Below are 20,127 nucleotides of genomic sequence, written 5' to 3' on the forward strand. Positions count from 1 at the left end.
TTCCCAGAAATCTACAGTGTCACCCTTATTGTTGTGTAGGGCACAGCTGTCTGCAACTAGCAGTTCCATTTGGGGAGGAAGGATTTTATGCCTTTGCTCCCGAGTGGCAGTAACAAGCTTCTTTTTATTGTTGCTGACATTAAGATAGCTAAAATCAACAGTGAGGTAAACACTTCTTGGGACCATCTGGCAAGGATTTTAATCCAAAATATTCTGTAAACACGGACTCCATTTGAGTACCCAGGAACTCAAATGCCGCCATCAACTGCATTTTTATTTCAGTTTTAAGCAGTAATTGAAATAGCCAAAAAAAAAAAAAAAAAAAAAAGGTAGTCTGTAGGGATTCCAGGAAACTTACATTCTCTGGGGGAGCTTACAGTGCCTTTTGAAGTCACCAGTAGAAGTAAATGGGGTCCTAGCAGTTTTGGTCATTAAGTATTTAATGCACAGAGCATATTTGGAGTTTTTTCATTTTCTGTTGGGAGATACATTCTACCTAAATCAGAGGCAGAAGTTTAGGGTTGAGTTTTCCTTTTCCTTTATATTTCAAAGTTTCTTTGTAAAACTAATTTATAAAATAACCAATTTCAAGACTTTTAAAGTCTTTCACAAGAAATGGCAAAGATAGGATTGTGATAGGGTCCTTTATCCAGTCCCAGGGCTGATTTCTGGAGTTTTCTGCAAGCCTGCATGAAAGAGAATGGGGATATTTCAAGTGCGAAGCGCCCAGAGGAATGGCTGCTGGTGCTGCTAATGGTCTCTCTGTTCCTCCCCTGGCGATAAATCTCAGATATTGAAATATAGCTTTGGAGAAAAATATACTGAAGATTTCTTAAGCTTTTTACAAGACACTCAAAGCCTTTTCACAAGCCAGTGCTCTGCAAATGTAAATTCTTGATGTCTAAACATAAAGGTCCTTTACTGAGCTAATTTTAAAAGTGAATTTTAATACAGAGTACTTGGAGAAAGGGAATGCAGCCAGACTATTAAAGCATGGTATTTTGCCATTTTTAAGTAATGGGAAATACTGATTAAGAATGTTACAAAGATTTCAGCATACATAATGTGATTGTCTTCAATCATAACCTGTTACCATGAGTCTGTGTAACAAAAGCATTAACTCAAAGACAATGGCATACCTATTGCACTGTGGCACTTATTATTTCCGTGCTTTTAAATTATTTCCAGAATATTGAAGAGCTTGTTATTTAAAGGTCAGAATAATGCCCAAGACATGGCTAAGCCCACTGAGTGTCAGATGCATGGAATGTTGGATGACTTCATAGTTATGAAATTATTTCATTTCTCATGATAATTCCTGACTTGCCAAGTTAGTGAATTTTAAGAACTCTGAGAGCAGATTTTAAGATAAATGTGAAATAATCCATACTTCTGGAGTCAGGGACTTCCCTTCAGGCATTAGTTCATATTTGACTTGCTTGACTTACACTTGGGGATAAAATGAGTTAGGACAAGGTCTTAGATACCACATTCCCTTACTGGGAAAGAAAACCAACTTGCACAACTTTGGCTGGCTCATATTTCTTGTTATACAGGCACTAAGAAGCAGCGGTTGCCATGAAATACTTTATTTAACCTTTACAAAAATGTTTTCTTAGTACAGCAAGGCAGTTTAGTTAAATGAAAATAAATAACTGTAAAAATTTTGGATTTCTCTTATATCCATCTATTGACTTCTTTTTCCTAATTAAAAGTTAAAAATAATTACAGTTGTCCACATTGCCATGTTGACTAAAAAATGAAGTTTATGTAAAAATCACTTGATCTTTTCTTAGGACATGTGTTGGCATGTCTTCTATTTTACATTAAACTAAATTTTAGTGAATAGTGAATGTTACATCTGAGAACAGTTTAAAAGAAAGCTTTTATTCAAACTTTAGGCAGGTTTCTCTATTGTTTGTATTTTGTCAAAATTGATTTTCAAACAAAACCTGACAATTTGACTCACAGGATATTTATTCAAATCTGAATGACTAACAGACAGCCTCTCCAATTTCTTATCTTGTTGCTCCCATTTCTCAGCTCACCTAAATTATTCATCATCATTTCCTTCTAACATACTCTTAACTCTTCCACTGAAGAATTGGGTCTAACCAAATGCCTGATGACCATTGACTATCATTCTGTTAAGAGTGTGTCTGTATAGCATCAGAATCTCCTGGTTATTGACATAACTTAAGCAATCAAAGTCTGTATTTATTTTACTTATTTTTAAAAAAGGAAAATGAATTATTTCAGATTTTATAGACAGTCCATCCTCTTCTGTATATACATATATATCAAAGTTCTTTGAATCTGCGCTTTTCAACCCTTTGTGGTGGTACCAAGGGTAAACAGTCTTAAAGACTGTCACACAATTCTAGACTTAAAGCAGCTATTAATATCACAGCTCATGTTTTTTCAGTCACGTATCATTTATAGGGAAGACTTTAGAAGAATGAGAACAATAGATATGTATAATGTTGAAATGACCTCGTTAAAACAAGCCTATTTATCATTTCATACTTTTTTAACTGTATTTATATCTGATTTTATGATTGAAATGTTCAAAAAAAGTTATGCATAAAATTTAAAAATGAAATATTTTAATGCATGAAAAATCTTTCTCATTAAATCTTTTTGCAAAAATGTTTATGCAGTATATTAGTTTTCCCTAATTTAGGTCACTTAGATTTAATTTATTTTTTAGCCTAGAATACCCATTAAGCAACTCATTGTTTTGTAGAAAATAATTTAAATGGAAAAAATGCTACTATTCTCCCCACTTTTCTTTTTTTTAGGTTATTTTAAGTATGTAAATTTCAGCCAGAGATTGAACAGAGAAAATTCCTGAACAATAAAAATCCATAAATAAATTCTTGAATTTAGAGTTGTGTTTATAGTTATTTGTGAAAAATAATAAAAAGATTCTATGGCTTGATTATAGGTATGTTGAAACATTGATTAAGCCTTAATGTTTGCTAGAAACATGTGAAATTTGATACCCTGACTTACCCAGGGAAATTCAAATGACTATTACAAAGTATATGATGAAATGACACAATGAGCTGTTTTAAAGCTATGAAGAATATAGATATAACATATGAATAGCATTATTTCAAACAGCCAAACAGTGACTTTCTTGTCAGTTACTTTGTTTCATTGTCTCTCATGCATCAATCCCTGGTGTTTATTGATGATTGATGCTCTGAGAGGAAATAGCAGTTACTGACCTAAGAGTTCACTTCCTCTTCACCCTTCCTTCCTGTATCTCTCTCCCACCCTCTGTCTCAAGATTTGACCTCCTAAAACAATGATTTTTTTATTCCAGAGTGACTCCTTCTTTCCAAAATCAATATTCAGTGACTCCATTTGGGTCACAATCAAAACTATTAGAGGAAAGTAAGCTGACAAGTTGATAATAGAAAGTTAATTTTCTAAATTCTGTTGACAAAACAAATGACCAGGAGTTGTTTTCACAAATAGTTTGAAGCCATAGCTTGCTGCATTTATGGCTTGTCTTTGTTTCTAACACAGTCGGTATGCTTTGTAGACACAAATTTTGTGCAGAAAGAACCACTCCCTCCCTGGTTGTCACATGACAGGTTAGGTTGTCACCTACTTTTGTTTATCAGAAGTAACATTACTGTCATCTTTTGTTCTATTTTGACGTGTCTTTCTTATTTTGGGGAGTAAGTAAAATCATTCTCTGGTCAAACTTTTAACTTCCCCAAGCAGAACACCTCAGAAGCCCTATGTTTTTCTTACTCTAATAACATTTTGCAGTGTAATTATTCTTATTGAATATCTGTTTATCCTACTATATTGTAAGCATTTTCAGCCCAAGTGAACTGTCTAGTTCTTTTCTATATCTACCATGTGTAGTACAGTTAGTTGGCTTATAGTAAACATTTAATAGCTGTAAATCCTTAAAAATACTTGCCAAATTGAACCAGGTACAGTGGTGCATGTCTGCAATCCCAGTACTTTCGGAGGCAAAGGTGGGCAGATTGCTTGAGCTCAGAAGTTCAAGAGCAGCCTGGGCAACACGGCAAAACACTATCTCTACAAAAGATACAAAAATTGGTCGGGCATCGTGGTGCATGCCTGTAGTCCCAACTACTCAGAAGGCTGAGGTGGGAGGATCACTTGAGCCCAGGAGGTTGAGGCTACGATGAGTCATGATCGTGCCACTGCACTCAAGTCTGGGCAATAAAGGGAGACCCAGTCTCAAATAAAAAAAAAACAACAAGCTGTTGCCCTAGGGAAAAAAGCTCACATAATTGCATTAAATGGCTTCTAAGAATCATGTGCATATGTAATATAGCAATATAGCAAGCCAGACTCTGTGCTAGGAATTATGGAGGCTACAGAGATGAACTGAAGATCATGTCACCCTCTTGGCAAAGTGCCAAGAGGGCAAGTTGGGAAAATTTGGCTTTCATTAGGAGGCTGAACTTGAATTTTTAAAATAGAAATGTGTAATTTCTTTTTACCTAAAATGTGACCTCTGTATGCATCCTATTAGACATTTTTTATTTTAATAACATTTTTGTCTGATTGCCAAATAAGACATAGTTGTAATATAAAATTTGGAAATTACCTGAGGAAGCACACAAAACACACATGGAAAAAAGGAAACTTAAAATGCGTAATCCCATAACCCTAAAATAACCACTGTTAGCATTATGGCGTATTTCTAGCCTTTTTCTTCCTTTGGAATAGGTATACATACTTTTTATTTGTTTTACAAAAATGGGGTGTACTGCCCATACCTTTTTGTAATGTGTTTTTCAGTTAATCTATTGTTAACTGATAGCATTAACATGTTTTCCTGCTATGATTGTTTTTCAGTCATTTGAAAGTACTCTGCAGTGTAAGTATAGTTTTGAATAGAGGCTCTGAATAATTTCAGATCTTATATCTTTCCCTTCCCAACACTCTGGCCCTGAAGAAATCACTCAGCCTCTGTTTACCTCCATTTGTTTTTTCATCTGTCTACCTTACAAGATTGTTTTAAGGAATAAGTAATATTAAAAAGCACTTAGCCCAGTGCTTGACACATAATGTCTAATAAAGGAAAGCTGTTTTTATTTTTACTGTGTTATTTGACCAATTTCCTAATGCTGCCGAATTTTTATTAAAATAGCACTGGGATAAACATACATCTAGACACATTCTTTACACACATCTGTAATTATTACCTTAGGATAGATTATTTCATAGAATTGATGCATCAATAGGTATTACAAGTAAGATTTTTTTATATAAGGATTACCTTTCAGCCACAATTTTTATTCCAACCAGCTTTTTATGAATGTGTCAGGTTTCCCTCTATTGTAAGAGGTTGTTTCATGCTAATTACACAGTATTTGTGGCCTTCAGTTAATTCAGATAATCTTGAGAGAAAACTTACAGCACCCATAGTTTGTGGAAGAATAGCCAACACTTATATCACGACAATGCAGCCTCCATTATATCACACCCTGAATGATTTAGAAAGGCTTTCACAGTTGAGCTTACTTTCTCTTTTTCTTTTTCCTACCAAAACAAACTACATCAAAGGGTCCAAAAATAATTCAGTTGTATTTATTTAAACTTACTCTTTTAGGTGGGAAATTATATTCTATAAATATGAAAGGATATACAGGGTCCTAACAATTTTAGTATTAAAAGTGTCAGCATTGAATTATGATGCCAAGCATTAGTCATTACCTAGAAATTTTTCTACTTAGTTTTTGGCATTATTTCAGATACGCTGAACATCCTGAAATTCAAATTCCTTGAAAAAGCAATAATAAGCAACATATTTCATTTTTTTGCTGATTTAGTAGTGTGGAATGTACTATCAGTTCCACTTAGACTCATGTATTCCAAGCAAGTGATTTAATTTCGATTCAATTGACTTTCCAGATAGTATTTTGGATAGACAATAATTATTTTAGTATTTTAACTTAATTTTTACTCATGATGCTCACCTACTGTATCATTTTGGGCCTGCTTGATATTTTAATATCAGTACTGCAGTATCTGAATTATGAATCTGAGAGATTACATTGACTTGGCGTTTAATCTAATATTATTATCCCTGTAAGACAAATCTCCTGTGTTGAAAGATCATTCAAAATAGGAAACTCTTGTAAACATCTTGATTTAATACTCATTTTGGTTTGGGTTTTGTTTCAACATTCTTGAGTTTATTTGGACAGACCTGGGGTGAGAGGGCCCAGCACCTAGAAGAAGGTGTTGGGCCTTGTGGTGGTGAAGCTTGGCTTGTGCTGGCGACGCAGGACGCCATGAGGCAGCAGGAATTCGATCTCGGAATTGTAGAATGGCTTGGCTGATGGCTGGCAGCACTTGCTGGCTGCAGTTTTTTCGGCCTTCATGATCTGGATTGAGTGGGCCCAGGCACAGTACCCAGTGCCCATGTCTTAGTCTGCAGAAAATAGGAGGCAGGGTGACCACATTCACCAGGATTTGGGCATGTGGCCAACCTCCTATCAAGTATCTGGCACATCCTGTTAAGTACAGTAATTGCCTGGGGACCACAACTGGGGACTGAATTGGGGACAGAGTGACTGCAGTCTCTGGCCCCAGGGGGCACTCATACTAATTTTGTGATACCATTTTATGAACAAATATCATCACTGACATTTTAAGATATTTACTGTTGGTTATTTTGTATTAATCTTGATTTATTTATTCAACAAATATTTATTGAATGCCTGCCATACGCTAGGCTCTTGGGATATTATGATGAGTTTAGAAGTTAATCCAAAGTGCTAGGATTACAGGTATGAGCTATTGAACCTGGCCCATAAAATAAATGAGCCAGGTTCAATAGCTCATACCTGTAATCCTAGCACTTTGGGAGGCCAAGGGGGAAGAATTGATTGAGGCCAGGAGTTCAAGACCACCCTGGGCAAAATAACAAGACCTCATCTTTACAAAAAATAAAAAAAATCGAAGAAGCCAGGCATGGTGGCATGTACCTATAGTCCTAGCTATTCGGGAGGCTGAGGCAGGAAGATCACTTGAGGGGTCAGGATTTCAAGGTTGCAGTGAGCTATGATCATACCACTGCACTCCAGTCTGGGCAATAGAGTTGACTCTATCTCTAAAACATAATAAAATAAATGGTGCCTAAGTTTTGATATATAAATAATATATAAAAATATATTACCAGAATATATATATATATACAGTAGTTTATTTCACTTGGATTGCATGTTAATTTTTAAGAACTCTTAAAATGTCTACAATGAATACAATGGATTGGGAAATTTTTTGAAGTTGTTAAAATCTCCAGTTTCTTTTTAGAACATTACATATTACTGTAGGGTAAATTACTATAAAATGCAAAAAAAAATACACAAATGAGTGTGAAGATAAAATTTTAATTTGTGATTATTGAAGTAGAAAAAATCTTGACAATAGTTTTAAAATGAATAGTGAAATATGTAACTTCACAAAAAAGTATTTGGTACCTTTATCATTTATGTTTTAAGATGCAGTTTAACATTTTTTATTTAACCATCCACTTTCTCTTCTTTGGTGTACTCTGTTTTCCTAGATTTTATCTTATTTTTCTTTCCTCTTAAATATATCAATTCAGGAATTCTCCCTTTGGACAAAACTGTAGGTGGTCCTCAGGGCTGATCCCCAATTCCCTGATCAGTAATTCCGTTTTAAGTTTTATTTTGTATAGAAAAAAAATGAGTTGAAAACTGTATATGCTTCCATCTGAGGTCTTCAATGGGAAAACTATGAATTTAGTCTGGCTGCCAGCGCAGCTCTGGGGGTCTGCTGGAAAAAAAGAAAATGTACTCTCTTGGGACCTTCCATTGAGTGTGGCCACTATACAACCTGCCTTATTGCTTAGTTTTAGTTGTCATTGAAAACTTCCAACAAGAATGGTTCCTGTTTGACTTTTCCCCCCACCGTGGAAAATATTAGACACTATCTAAGTAGACCAAAAAGACTGAAAAGCCTGGATAGATTGAATGATGGTAGGGGAAGTAAGGAAGGAAAATCTTAATAGAAAAGAGGTGAAAGAAAATTTCCAAATTGATAAAAGAACAGAAAAATGCCCTGGGCTTCAGGCAGAAGGGATAGTTATTTTCTGTGAAGCCCATTGCTTTCCTCTCCCCTGTATTTCTAGCCCACGTTGCCCCTCATGCAACTCCTGCAGTCTTCCTGCCTCTCCACGTGCTCTCACTCTTTGTCAGCACATTGCTCACTTATAGGGAAGGTTTCAGTGACTATCCACTAATTCCTGCATAAAGTGCAAATTCCTTAGTTTAGTAAAGCAGTGCCAGCCATAATCTAAATCTATGTATTTAACCTTATCCTCCACCCCTTTATCCATGTTCCCTTTTCTCTGGTCAATTGAGATGGTTAACCTTATCCCGAGCATGTGTACTACTTTGCACATCTCACGTTGTCTTTTTGGCATGGAAAGGAACTGTCATCTTTGCCAGTTGAAATCCTACCCAAACTCTGAGACCCAGCTGCTTCCCAATGGTTTCTTAATCACAGCAACCTGATCCAGACCCTTCCTTAACTGGACTACTATGTGACTGCTCCTCTCCTTTCCTGACTGCTTCATGTTAGTTATTTGTTCTTGCCTTATTTTCCCTATATGATCATAAGCTCCTTGTGGGGCAAAGAACATATCTCTTCCTCTGTATTTCCTCCATAGTGCCTAGCATATTACCTTCCTTATAGTACTTGAGTAATGAAAATGTGTTGGATAATGATCGAAATCTCATTTGAATCAGGTGATCTAACACAAATGTCACTTTTTTTGTGCCTGATTTTATGCTTCCTTCTGTATAGAAATAAAAATAGGTATGCAAGTATTTGTTACTAAATGGAGACTTACAGTATCTGTAGCAGTGAAATTTAGTCAGTGGGTCCAACAAGAACAAAACCTCTCACCTTAGCTAGGTGTCTGTGCGTATCTGAGCACTCACTGCCATCCAGTGCTCAAATCCAGTGCCGCGGGTTCCCAGGCAGGGGTGATTATACCATGAGAAGGAGAACTGAAGTACTGCTAGGCCTCCTGAATTTCTTTTTGTTGGTTTCTCTCAAGAATGTAGTTCCTTTCCTAATGAATTATATGCCTCTAATTGCCAATGATATTTAGATGTTTTTTAACAGTAGACCAAACATTACAAATGTTCCATTGATGATGCATATGGGAAGAAGTGTTACAAATGTTTTTCTCCCACTTAATTTTCCTGTGTGAACTAAATCCAAACATATCTGAATTTTCATAATTCAAAGAAAATATCTGTGCCAACATTCTGAGAACAAATAGCTGCCAAGCAAAACCTGACAGCATATTCCTTGGTGACATCCAGTCCTTAAAAGCTGTGTACACAGAGTGAGCAGCTATCTAAAACTGAGCTCATATGCAAATGTGAACATTCCTCACTTAAAATTACATTGTGTACATTAAAACTTTCTCTAGAGTCTATGAAATGTTCAGGAAAAATATAGCTGAGCTTGATCTTAAGTACCTTGCCTCATTATTTTTTTTTTTTTTTTTTGGTCATTTCCAGCTACTAGTCTGTCCAAAGAAAACAACTTTCTTATTTCTTTTAGTTTTGTGTGTACCCTGAGCTTGATTCCCAGTTGCTGCTATAAAAAACTGAAAGGGTTCCAAACACTGCTATTTTTCTTTTTTCTCTGTTACTAATATTTAAACATCAAAGATATTCTGGTACTTTTATGTTGTAGAGTGTATATAAGACCATATTTTCCCTAAAGGTATTTGCTATCCAGGGTGTGTTTGTGTGTGTGTGTGTATGCACACATGTGTGTTTTCTTAGCTGTTAACCTTTTTTAGAAGTCACCTAACTGATAGCCTTTTCCTATCACAAGATCACTGGCAGTGTGTGGAGGAAGAACTTGAGTGAGGCCATATTAACAGCAGGGAGATGAGTTAGGAGATTTTTTAAAATAATGTATTCAGATTTTTTTTTTTTTTAAAAAAAGCCCTATCTTAACGTTGAAAACGTATGTTGTGATGACCTTGGGAATTTTTTAAATTTAAGTATGTTATCAGGACTCCTCCTAAGGCTGAAACTAAAAACTAACCTGCTTCCACCAAGACATTTAACATTATGGCAATTTCCATGTAAATCCTTAATGTATTTATTATTAGGGCCTTTTATGATAGTCTTACAGGAGGTTTTCAAAGTTTTATTCTGTCTACTAATTGGGAGTTTTTCATGAGATTCACCTTTGGTTAGCTCTGTTAAAAAATTATATGTGATATGAAAGAAAGCTTTAAATTGTTGGCATATGATATAAATATATCTTTCTTAAAATATCAGTTTTCGGCCAGGCGCAGTGGCTCACTCCTGTAATCCTAGCACTTTGGGAGGCCAAGGCAAGCGATCATGAGGTCAAGAGATCGAGACCAGCCTGGCCAACATGGTGAAACCTCATCTCTACTAAAAATACAAAAATTAGCTGGTTGTGGTGGCACACCTGTAGTCCCAGCTACTCGGGAGGCTGAGGCAGGAGAATCGCTTGAACCCGGGAGGTGGAGGTTGCAGTGAGCTGAGATCGTGTCACTGCACTCCAGCCTGGCAACAGAGCGAGACTCAAAAAAAAAAAAAAAAAAAAAAAAAGTCAGTTGTCTTTCCTTGTACTTACAAATCATAGAACATTGTTTTCATTTAAACCTGTTTCCTACAAAAGTACTAATTATTATATTTTTTTTGGAATACTCATATAGTTAAACTGATTTTCTTAGCCGCAGTTAGTGGGTAAGAGTAGAAATAGGACATATATGACCCCAAAACAAATCCAAACATGACCAGACGTGGCAATGCTACATGAAGAAATATAAATATGTATCAGGAGACTTAATTGGTAAATGTTACAAGAAGTACATAACAAAAAAAAAGAACAAATACATCATATCTTACGTTTAAAATGTTGAGGGTATTTCTAATTTGATATATCTGTGATGTCATAAGGAAAGTATATTAAATGAATTGCATCTTCAAACTGCTATTTTGTTCTTTATCAAAAGAAAAAAGGTATGGCAATTTATGGTTAAAAAAAAAAACCACAAACCAAATTTAGCTTTAATTACTGTCTAGCCATAAGAAGGAAAAAATCGTCAGCCAATACCAAGGTTCTTTGATCTCACACTTCAACCTTTTTGTCCTCCAGATGAATGAAATGATCTTTTCTCAAATGTTCAGCAGGCCTTTTACCATTTGATAGGAAAATTATTTTTAAGAAGGTTTAAAATGTGATCTGAAAAACCACATTGACTCTATGTGGCATATTTGCTATTCTTAGCCTGGTGGAATAAGTTGGAAGTGGATGAATAATGCAGGTTAGAAAGAAAACAGATGCGAAATATTACAAATGGAAAGGTTTTCCAGCAACGAGACTTTCATTTTAGGACTAGGTTTTTGTTGGCACGTTTGGCATTATGACGATTGTTGTTTTTTTCTCCAGCTGTTACACATCTGTATTGAAGGTTGGGGCAACTGGCGTTGGTCAGAGCCTTTCAGTGTGGACCATGCCGGGACTTTTATTAGAACAATTCAGTACAGGGGTCGAACTGCTTCTCTCATCATCAAGGTTCAGCAACTCAATGGAGTACAAAAACAGGTAAGTTTCTTTGTGTTCATGACCCAGACACCTCTTAATCAGTGTAATGGAGATGAAAATAATTAATAATTTTTTTTAAATCACAGTGGTTATGCCTAGTTATATCTACTATTACCATGCATGTGAGCATTTAATAAATGCTTATCTATGATCCTGACAATGATGATGGCTTCAAACCCTTTGTCCCACTTCTTTTACAAGAGCTGCTAACGAGCAGTAAAATTTACTGATTTTAGTTTCACCTCTTCTCCCTGTCACCACCTACCTTCTGGTGGAGGTGCTAATGAGCTGTGAAATAGCCAAAAGTCCTTTATTGAGAAGGAAAAGAAGCAAAGAGTAGTGGGAACCCTGGATAATCCACCAGTGGATAACCAAGAGTTGGTTCTCATGCACGTGAGAATGATCTGTAAGGAAGTGCTGTGATACTCTCCCATGACAGAGGGGGCCTGGGTCTCCAGCAAGCTTTTCTTTTCCTAGGAGTTAATATTAACTGCAGTAAAAATTCACTGCAGCCTAACTCTTGGCATATAAAACCTCAGCCCTCAGCACATATTTTTACGTATTTTATAAAACTTCCTTTTGGCTGTTTTTGAAGTTCTAAGACTGCAAAGGGAAAAAAGTATCTGACACTTTCTTTGTGTTCTTAAGATGTGAAAATGTGGTTTCTAAAAGATGTTTTTCAAGCATGGAGCATATGACAAGAGTAGAAAGAAAAAAAGGAAGTATTAAAATCTGAAAACTGGCTTCACTGCACACATAATAACTGGATTTGTCGTTAGAGTTTCAACATATACATCTACATCTGGATTGTAACAGTCTACCCAGAGCTTTTGTGGGACATGATAGAAACAGCACTTAGTCCCTAGAAAAGGGGAGCTTCCCCTATGGAGCAGCAGGGGCTATTCTGTTGCTGCATGCCAAGGAGGAAGCAGGAAGCTACTAGCGAGATGAACAGTAGGACCCACACCATATGCATTCTTGGTCTGCACCTAATCAAGGAGTTGGACTCGGTGATCTTATTATTGTGGGCCACGGAAATAAAAAGAGAACTCAACTCTAGCAGAGGAGTCTCAGAAAAGAAGCATGGAAGACTCTTCCCAATTAACTGAGCATTCCTCAGAATATTTATTGATTGCCTAAAGTGGAACAAAGTAAAATGGAAAACACCAAGTATGTGAAACAATCTTTGCTTTTAAATTGCAATTTTATGTAAGCCCAACAATGTTTTCAACTGACAGTAAGTGTAAAGGGAATTTAGAGGTTTCACTGAGAAGATATGACTTGAGCTGGGCTTTGGAAAATATGTAGAATTTGGATTAAGAGAGAGCATTCCAAGTAGACAGTATAGCATAAACGAAGAGACAAATGTGGGACAAATGAGTCTTACTGAAGGATTCCTGTGGGGACCGGCCTACTAGTGTGAGCATTAAGCCAAAGAGAACAAGGAGTGTCACTAACTCCCATCTGCCCTCAGAACACTCTTACGTGAATTTGCTGTCAATGAATATCTGCCCAGTAAGTATATACTGGTTTTCTGATTCTGTCACTCATGGTCTTTCAAGAATGTCTTATCCACCTTCCCATTCAGTAATATGTCTGAGAAAAGGTCATCCAGCCTCTTTGAATAGTTCAGATGACAAGAGGCTCATTCCCTCACACAGCAGCCCTTTCTGTTTGCTACTACCAGCTAAGTTTTCTTCCTGATTTTGAACCAAAAATATTTCACCATTCCACCACCTTTCCCCATTCCCTAGAACCATGAGGCATATACAACAAGTGCAAAACTTGTTGTGAGGACTCCACAAGTCACCTCTCCTCTACATTATAGCCCTTCAAAAACATAAGGGAAGCTATGGTGTTTCCCCTTGGTTTTCTTCTCTCTAGGCCTTCTCAAATTTGATTTGAGTGTGCATCAGAATCCCCTGGAGGGCTTGTTAAAACACAGATTGCTGGGTCCCAACCCCAGAGTTTCAGATTGGGTGTGGCCTGTAATTTGCATTTCTAACAAGTTCCCAGGTGCTGCTGATGCTGCTGGTCCAGGGACCACAATTTGACTACTATAGCTCCAGTCTAAACTTTCCCAGGTGGTTCAGCTCATTTTAGTGTGGCTGCTAGAACATTTATCAGTTACTGAAATGGCAGGGTCCCTCCATAGAGAAATGGTTTTAATGGTATGTCCTCGTAGTCAAGATCATAGGCAACTTAGCTGTATCTGCTTGCTAGCTGTGTGATCTTCAGCAAGTCGTTTAAACTCTGTGAATCAATTTCCTCATCTGTAAAATGGGGAGAGTAATTGTGCCTTCCTCAGGAAGTTAGTGTGAGGATCAACTGAGTTTGTGTATGTAAAATGCTTACAGCGTGCCTGCCCTCCTGCCATAGCCCAATATACCATATTTAAAATTATTCTAATGAAATGTTATCAGGCATGAGTAACACTAGTTGGACGGTTTTGTATTATAACAATAGTGACTCATTCTTGTATAGATACTATATATTTTCAAGAAACAATGTTAAATTTCAGGGATAAATTAATATATACAGTGTTCCTGCAAAAATATTACACATCGCAACAGTATACCTACCAAATGTCATAAAAGTTGGTTATTTGAAAAATACATTTCTAAAAATGTCTGACAGTTTTACCTCTTTCCTGCCCCCTCACTCACTCAGATACACACACCCACAAGCAAAAATGTTAAATGTCTTTTTCAATTGGATTTAATTTTTGCTGTCAGGGTAGTTTAGTGTTCAGATTTGCTCTGGTTAAAGTACATCAGAGACGTAGGATTTCCTCAATTGGCAAGGTTAGGAAGGAAGAAGGGAACCAAGCTTCAGAAGAGCTTTATGGATTCTTGTCTCCGTCACATTTTGGCTTATTTCCTTCTACCCCACCTGGGCCTGGAAAGTTGCAATAAACTGCAGCTGCCTAATTACCAGGGCCCATTTGGGGAGGTGAGTGTATGCAGATCCCTGATGTACCTTAACACCCCCTGGATAATGGAGAATTGGCTAAAGCTCTTTTTTAACATTGATGTTGGGTTATCTGTGCACTGCATTTCTTATACCCCTCTCATTTCCCCCAATTGAATGAAAATTGACCACAGAAAATTTTGTGGGAACTTTGTATGTTCTACAACTGCTCATGTACACATATTTGCTTCCATGTTTCCCATCCTTTTATTGGAGAAACCTTTACTACTCTAAAATCTCAAATGTACACATGTATGTATGTATAATGGTGTCTTTATACACATACTTTTAATCATGGTTAAGATATCATTTTCCAGTGCATCTGGTGCTCTGGAGTTATTCTTTAATATCACTATTCTTCTTGGCACTGATCTAATAAGAGTTCTGAAACCTGCTAAGTAAAATCATATGTGGAAATCTTCAATACACATCTTTGTGGCTTTGGGGAAGGAGGGGAATTAGTGTGAAACCTGGAAATGTGTATTAAAGAGAAACCGTGCATTTAAAAAAATTAAGTAGCTGTCTTCAACTGATAAATTAATCTTGAAATTCTAACCATAATTTTCAAAATAAAGGCACTGTAAGTTTTGCCACTTTGAAGAAAAGCAGATAGAGCTCTCCTGAACCTAACCCTGGAACAGCCGTGAAAGCACACTACTCCACTGAGTGACCATTTTTGGATTTTCCTTCATCTAAAGTAGCCTTCCCTGCCTGGCCACTTTTAAGAATTTTCTTTTTATCAAATTTGAAAGCCTATTTAACAGGCTTTTTAGTTGAAAATGAGACTATAAAAACCCACCAAGAGGATCTTTGTCTTTAAACAAAGTGAGTCCCAGATGGTTGTGGAGATTCTGTGGTTTCTCTGAGAGACAGCAAAATTCTCTTCTAAATCTCCTGGGGTCCAAAGGTTCTGAAGCAAGAGCCATGTGCATATATTGCCAGGCTTGGGCACATCAAGAATACCAGAGTTAAATAATGCTTCAGAGTTTTCAAAGGTTTATTTCAAGTTAGGCAATGCTATGGCATCATAAGACTTATCATGAGTGTCTAGTAACCCTAGCATATGCTAAAGAAAAGCTTGCTTCCTAATTTAGGATCATAGTTCAGTTGACTTTTATGGTTTGTTATTGTGAAAGCATAGTTTTAAAAGATTATGATGGCTAGAGTATCTAGGGGAAATATAACAATTAAGCACAACTTGGTTTTACAGATGTGCTGCTTCTAAAGAAAATTCAAATAAGCAGATAGTTGAGAAATAAATGAGAAAAAGCTAAACCTCACCATTCAAATAACGCAAATTAAAACAACAATGACATTTAATTTTTGGTTCCTCAATCTAGCAGGTTTCTTTTGATTAAATAATAGTTCATCCCAGTGTAGTGGCTCATGCCTATGATCCCAGCACTTTGGGAGGCTGAGGCAGGAGAATCACTTGAGCCCAGGGGTTCCAGACCAGCCTGGTCGACATAGCCAGACCCTATCTCTACAAAAAATAAAATAAAATACATTAGCCAGGCATGGTGGCATGTGCCTGTAGTCCAAGCTACTTAGGAGGCTGAGGCAAGAAGATCCCTTGAGCCCAGGAGTTCAACGCTGCAGTGAGCTGAAATCTTGCCACTGTATTCCACCTTGGGTGACAGAGCAAGACCCCCATCTAAAAATAGTGATAATAATAATAGTTCATTTATAAATAGTTATTCATATTTATTGGTGTAAATAATAGTTCATTAAAATTGATGGTTTCAGAGAACTCTTGATGACATAGGAAAATGTATCAATTAGGACGCTTTGAGTTTGAAGTTACAAAATATGCTTGTTAATCTTCATAGCAAGTTAATGAGGCAGATACTGTTTTATGTTTATTGTTTCACGTAACGAGGAGGAAGAAGGCTGGTTCAGTACTGGCTGAGCAATCCAGTGTTGTATTTGCTTCTCTGTCATCCTCTTCGATTTGTCTGCCTGGTCTCAGATGGCATTAAAGCTGTATACATCCTCTGATAACAGCTTCTGTGACCCAAAAGAAGGGCTTCTCTTCTCAAACTGTCTCCCTTATTATCAAGGAGTAATATCTTTCCTAGAGCCTTTTACCAGTCTTCCCTTCTCATATTATTAGCCAAAACAGAGTTCCATGTTTACCCTGATCAATGGCAAAAGGAGAATGGAATTAACAGGACTGGCTTGTACCAATCATGATACAGCCACTGGGGGCCAAGGGAGGTGTCTGCCTTCCCTGAGTACTTTGCTGGCTTTTGATACCTAACCAAATCAAGTGAGGGTTTTTAACAATAAGAGGAAAGGAGAGAACAGCTATTGGGAAGAGAAGCAATGGTGTCTGACACATTTATGTTATGAAGAGCAGCCCTTACTTTCTTTTTTATGGTTTCTAACTTTTCTTAATGAGTAGATATTAATTTTATGAGAGACAGACTATCAGGGTGATGATCAACAAACTCTGGGCCAGATTTACTGGGTAACACCAAGCAAGTTATTAAATATCTCTGTTAAATTTTCTCTCTGTTAAGATGGGGAGTCATAGTAGCACCTACTTTTTAAGGTTGCCGTGAGAATGTGTTCTCCAGAAAAACAGCGTTGATGAGAGGGTGTGTGTGTGCACACCCGCGCATGCACACATGTACATGCATGGGTGTGTGGAAAAAGAATGATTTATTATAAATTGACTTGTGATTATGAAACATGACATAATCTTAGAGAAGTCCCAAGATCTGCAGTCAGCAAGCTGCAGACCCAGGAGAGCCAACGTGTAGCTCCCGTCTGATTACAAAGGCCAGAGAACCAGGAGAGCCAATAGTGTAAGTTCCAGTCCAAAGTCTGGCAAGTTCAAGACCCAAGAAGAGCTGATGCTTCATTCCAAGTCCAAAGGCCAGAAAAGACCAATGCCCTAGCTCAAGCAGTCAGGCAAAATGAGTTTCCTCTTACTTAGCCTTTTCTTCGATTGGGTCTTCATTTGGTTAGATGATGCCCACCCATGTTGGGGAAGACAATCTGCTTTACTCAGTCTACCAATTCAAATGTTCATCTCACTCAGAAACACCCTCACACAGAATAATGTTTGACTAAATGTCTGCTCATACCATGACCCAGTCAAGTTGACATATTAAAATTAAACATCATATGCTTAGACTTGTACATATACTGTGTATGTGTGTGTGTGTGGTATTCTGGAAAAATATTACAAATAGGAAATTCAGTATGTGAAAGTCCTATTTTCTCCAATCATGGTGAATATTCATATTACGGAAGGATTTGCTTTGTGAAAGAATTCACCGCCGTATTAAATTTTGCATTATCTTTTCAATTTCAACCAATTTTAAGAAAACATTTGTTGTTTTTTGTAGAGATAGGGTCTTGCTCTGTCACCCAGGATGGAGTACAGTGGCGCAATTATAGTTCACTGCAGCCTTGAACTCCTGGGCTCAAGTGATACTCCTGCCTCAGCCTCCCAAGTAGCTGTGACTACAGGCATACACCACCATACCTAGCTAATTTTTAAATTTTTTGCATAGATGGGATCTTGCCATGTTTCCCAGGCTAGTCTCAAACTCCTAACCTTGGCCTCTACCAGGCCCCCATTTGTTTTCTCTCTCTCTCTCTCTCTTTTTTTTTTTTTTTTTTTTTTTTTTAAGACAGAGTTTTACTCTTGTTGCCCAGGCTGGAGTGCAATGGCGTGATCTCGGCTCACCGCAACCTCCACCTCCCAGGTTCAAGCGATTCTCCTGCCTCAGCCTCCTGAGTAGCTGGGATTACAGGCATGTGCCACCGTGCCCACTTAATTTTGTATTTTTAGTAGAGACAGGGTTTGTCCATGTTGGTCAGGCTGGTCTCGAACTCCTGACCTCAGGTGATCCACCTGCCTTGGCCTCCCAAACTGCTGGGATTACAGGCGTGAACCACCGCACCTGGCCAAGGCCCCCATTTCTTAATACCTACTATGAACTATCCTCTCTTATCTGGGTGTAAAGTTGAATAACCCATAGGTTTAGTGGATAAATCTGTGTGTTTATAAAGATAAAACTTATGCAGTTTAGGCCAGGCACAGTAGCTCATGCTTGTAATCCCAGCATTTTGGGAGGCTGGGGTGTGAAGATTACTTGAGCTCAGGAGTTTGAGACCAGCCTAGGCAACACTGTGAAACCCCATCCTACAAAAAAACACAGAAGTTAGCCAGGTGGGATGGTGCATTCCCTATAGACCCAGCTACTCTGGAGGCTGAGGTGGGAGGATTGCTTGAGCCTGGTAGATTGAGACTGCAGTGAGCTGTGATCATGCCACTACACTCCAGCCTGGGCGAAAGAGCAAGACCCTGTCTAAAAAAACTGAATAAATAAACTGAATAAAATAAAAAAAAAATTAGATATCTGCCTTAAAGATTTTGTATTATCTGTTTATACAGAGATTTCTTACTAGGTAAGAGTGCAATAAACCCTTGAAAATCAACTTCAAGGAATAGATTGATCACAATTGCCCTCTCAGTTACCAGAGCTAAATGATTTTCAATTCCCAGTCTTTTCCATTTCTACATCACTTGACAAGATTCACTGCCACCTCCTGGGCAGGCACTTCTCTTACGGCTTCAGCAAAACTGCTATCCCCTGATTCACCTCTGTTCTCCTTCACCCCTTCTTCTCTGGCCCCATTTTCTAGCTTCTCACCCTGAGTCTGCCCCTGGAGTATTGGTCAGTTTCTGGGTTTGAGCTTCTACCCTCTCTTTCAGGTAAACTATCTTCTGCTTGTGCATGTTTGCAAGGCTCTTCTTTCACTAATCATTATCTCCACCTCCACATTTTCTCTGGCCAGCACCTGACCGGCATTTCTAATTGAGTACTGGACTCCTACATGTCTGTCCTTTAAATACTGCAAACTCAACGTGGCCAAAGCAAAATTTTTTCTTGACTTCAAGTCTTTTTTCCTTCTTGTTCTGTTTAAGCTAATTACTCCATTTTCTTTCCATTAACATCAACATAGTTTACTCTGTTTGAACGATAACATATTTCCAGTTAATGAAGTCTGAATTGATGAAGCCTTATGTACTTACTGTCTTTTAGATTATCATCTGTGGAAGACAGGTCATCTGTAGTTACTTGTCTCAAAGCATAGAACTAAAAGTCGTTCAGCATTACATTGGTCAAGATGGACAAGCTGTAGTTCGGGAACATTTTGACTGCCTCACAGCCAAACAGAAATTGCCTTCATACATACTAGAAAACAATGAACTGACGGAGCTGTGTGTGAAGGCCAAAGGAGATGAAGACTGGTCAAGAGATGTGTGCCTGGAATCCAAAGCCCCTGAGTACAGCATTGTCATTCAGGTTTGAAAAGAAGTTCAATCTAGAATAGAGCAGCTTTAACATTGAAATTTTCTCAAAATGTTCTTTACTTGTGCAGCACTTAATTTATTAAAAAGTGATATATAAAAAAGAGGAGTGAAAGGCTTTGAACAGTACTTCTCAAACTGTTTCCTCCCCATCCCACAACAATACATTTGTATCAGTTCCA

At 37.5% G+C, this 20,127-nt stretch overlaps 1 protein-coding gene across 22 annotated transcripts in view; it reads left to right on the plus strand.

Annotated features, from left to right (window-relative positions):
• The window catches only part of VPS13B (vacuolar protein sorting 13 homolog B), a 915,151-nt gene that overhangs the window by 835,723 nt on the left and 59,301 nt on the right, over window positions 1-20,127 (plus strand). For all 22 annotated transcript variants that reach the window (XM_063669399.1, XM_054497603.2, XM_054497598.2 and 19 more), the window contains 2 exons: window positions 11,488-11,643; window positions 19,677-19,940. In XM_063669399.1, coding sequence (XP_063525469.1) covers window positions 11,488-11,643; window positions 19,677-19,940 — 420 coding nt within the window. The remainder of the gene's footprint in view (window positions 1-11,487; window positions 11,644-19,676; window positions 19,941-20,127) is intronic.

Source organism: Pongo pygmaeus, chromosome 7 (genome assembly GCF_028885625.2).
Source record: "Pongo pygmaeus isolate AG05252 chromosome 7, NHGRI_mPonPyg2-v2.0_pri, whole genome shotgun sequence".
NCBI classification, from domain to species: domain Eukaryota; kingdom Metazoa; phylum Chordata; class Mammalia; order Primates; family Hominidae; genus Pongo; species Pongo pygmaeus.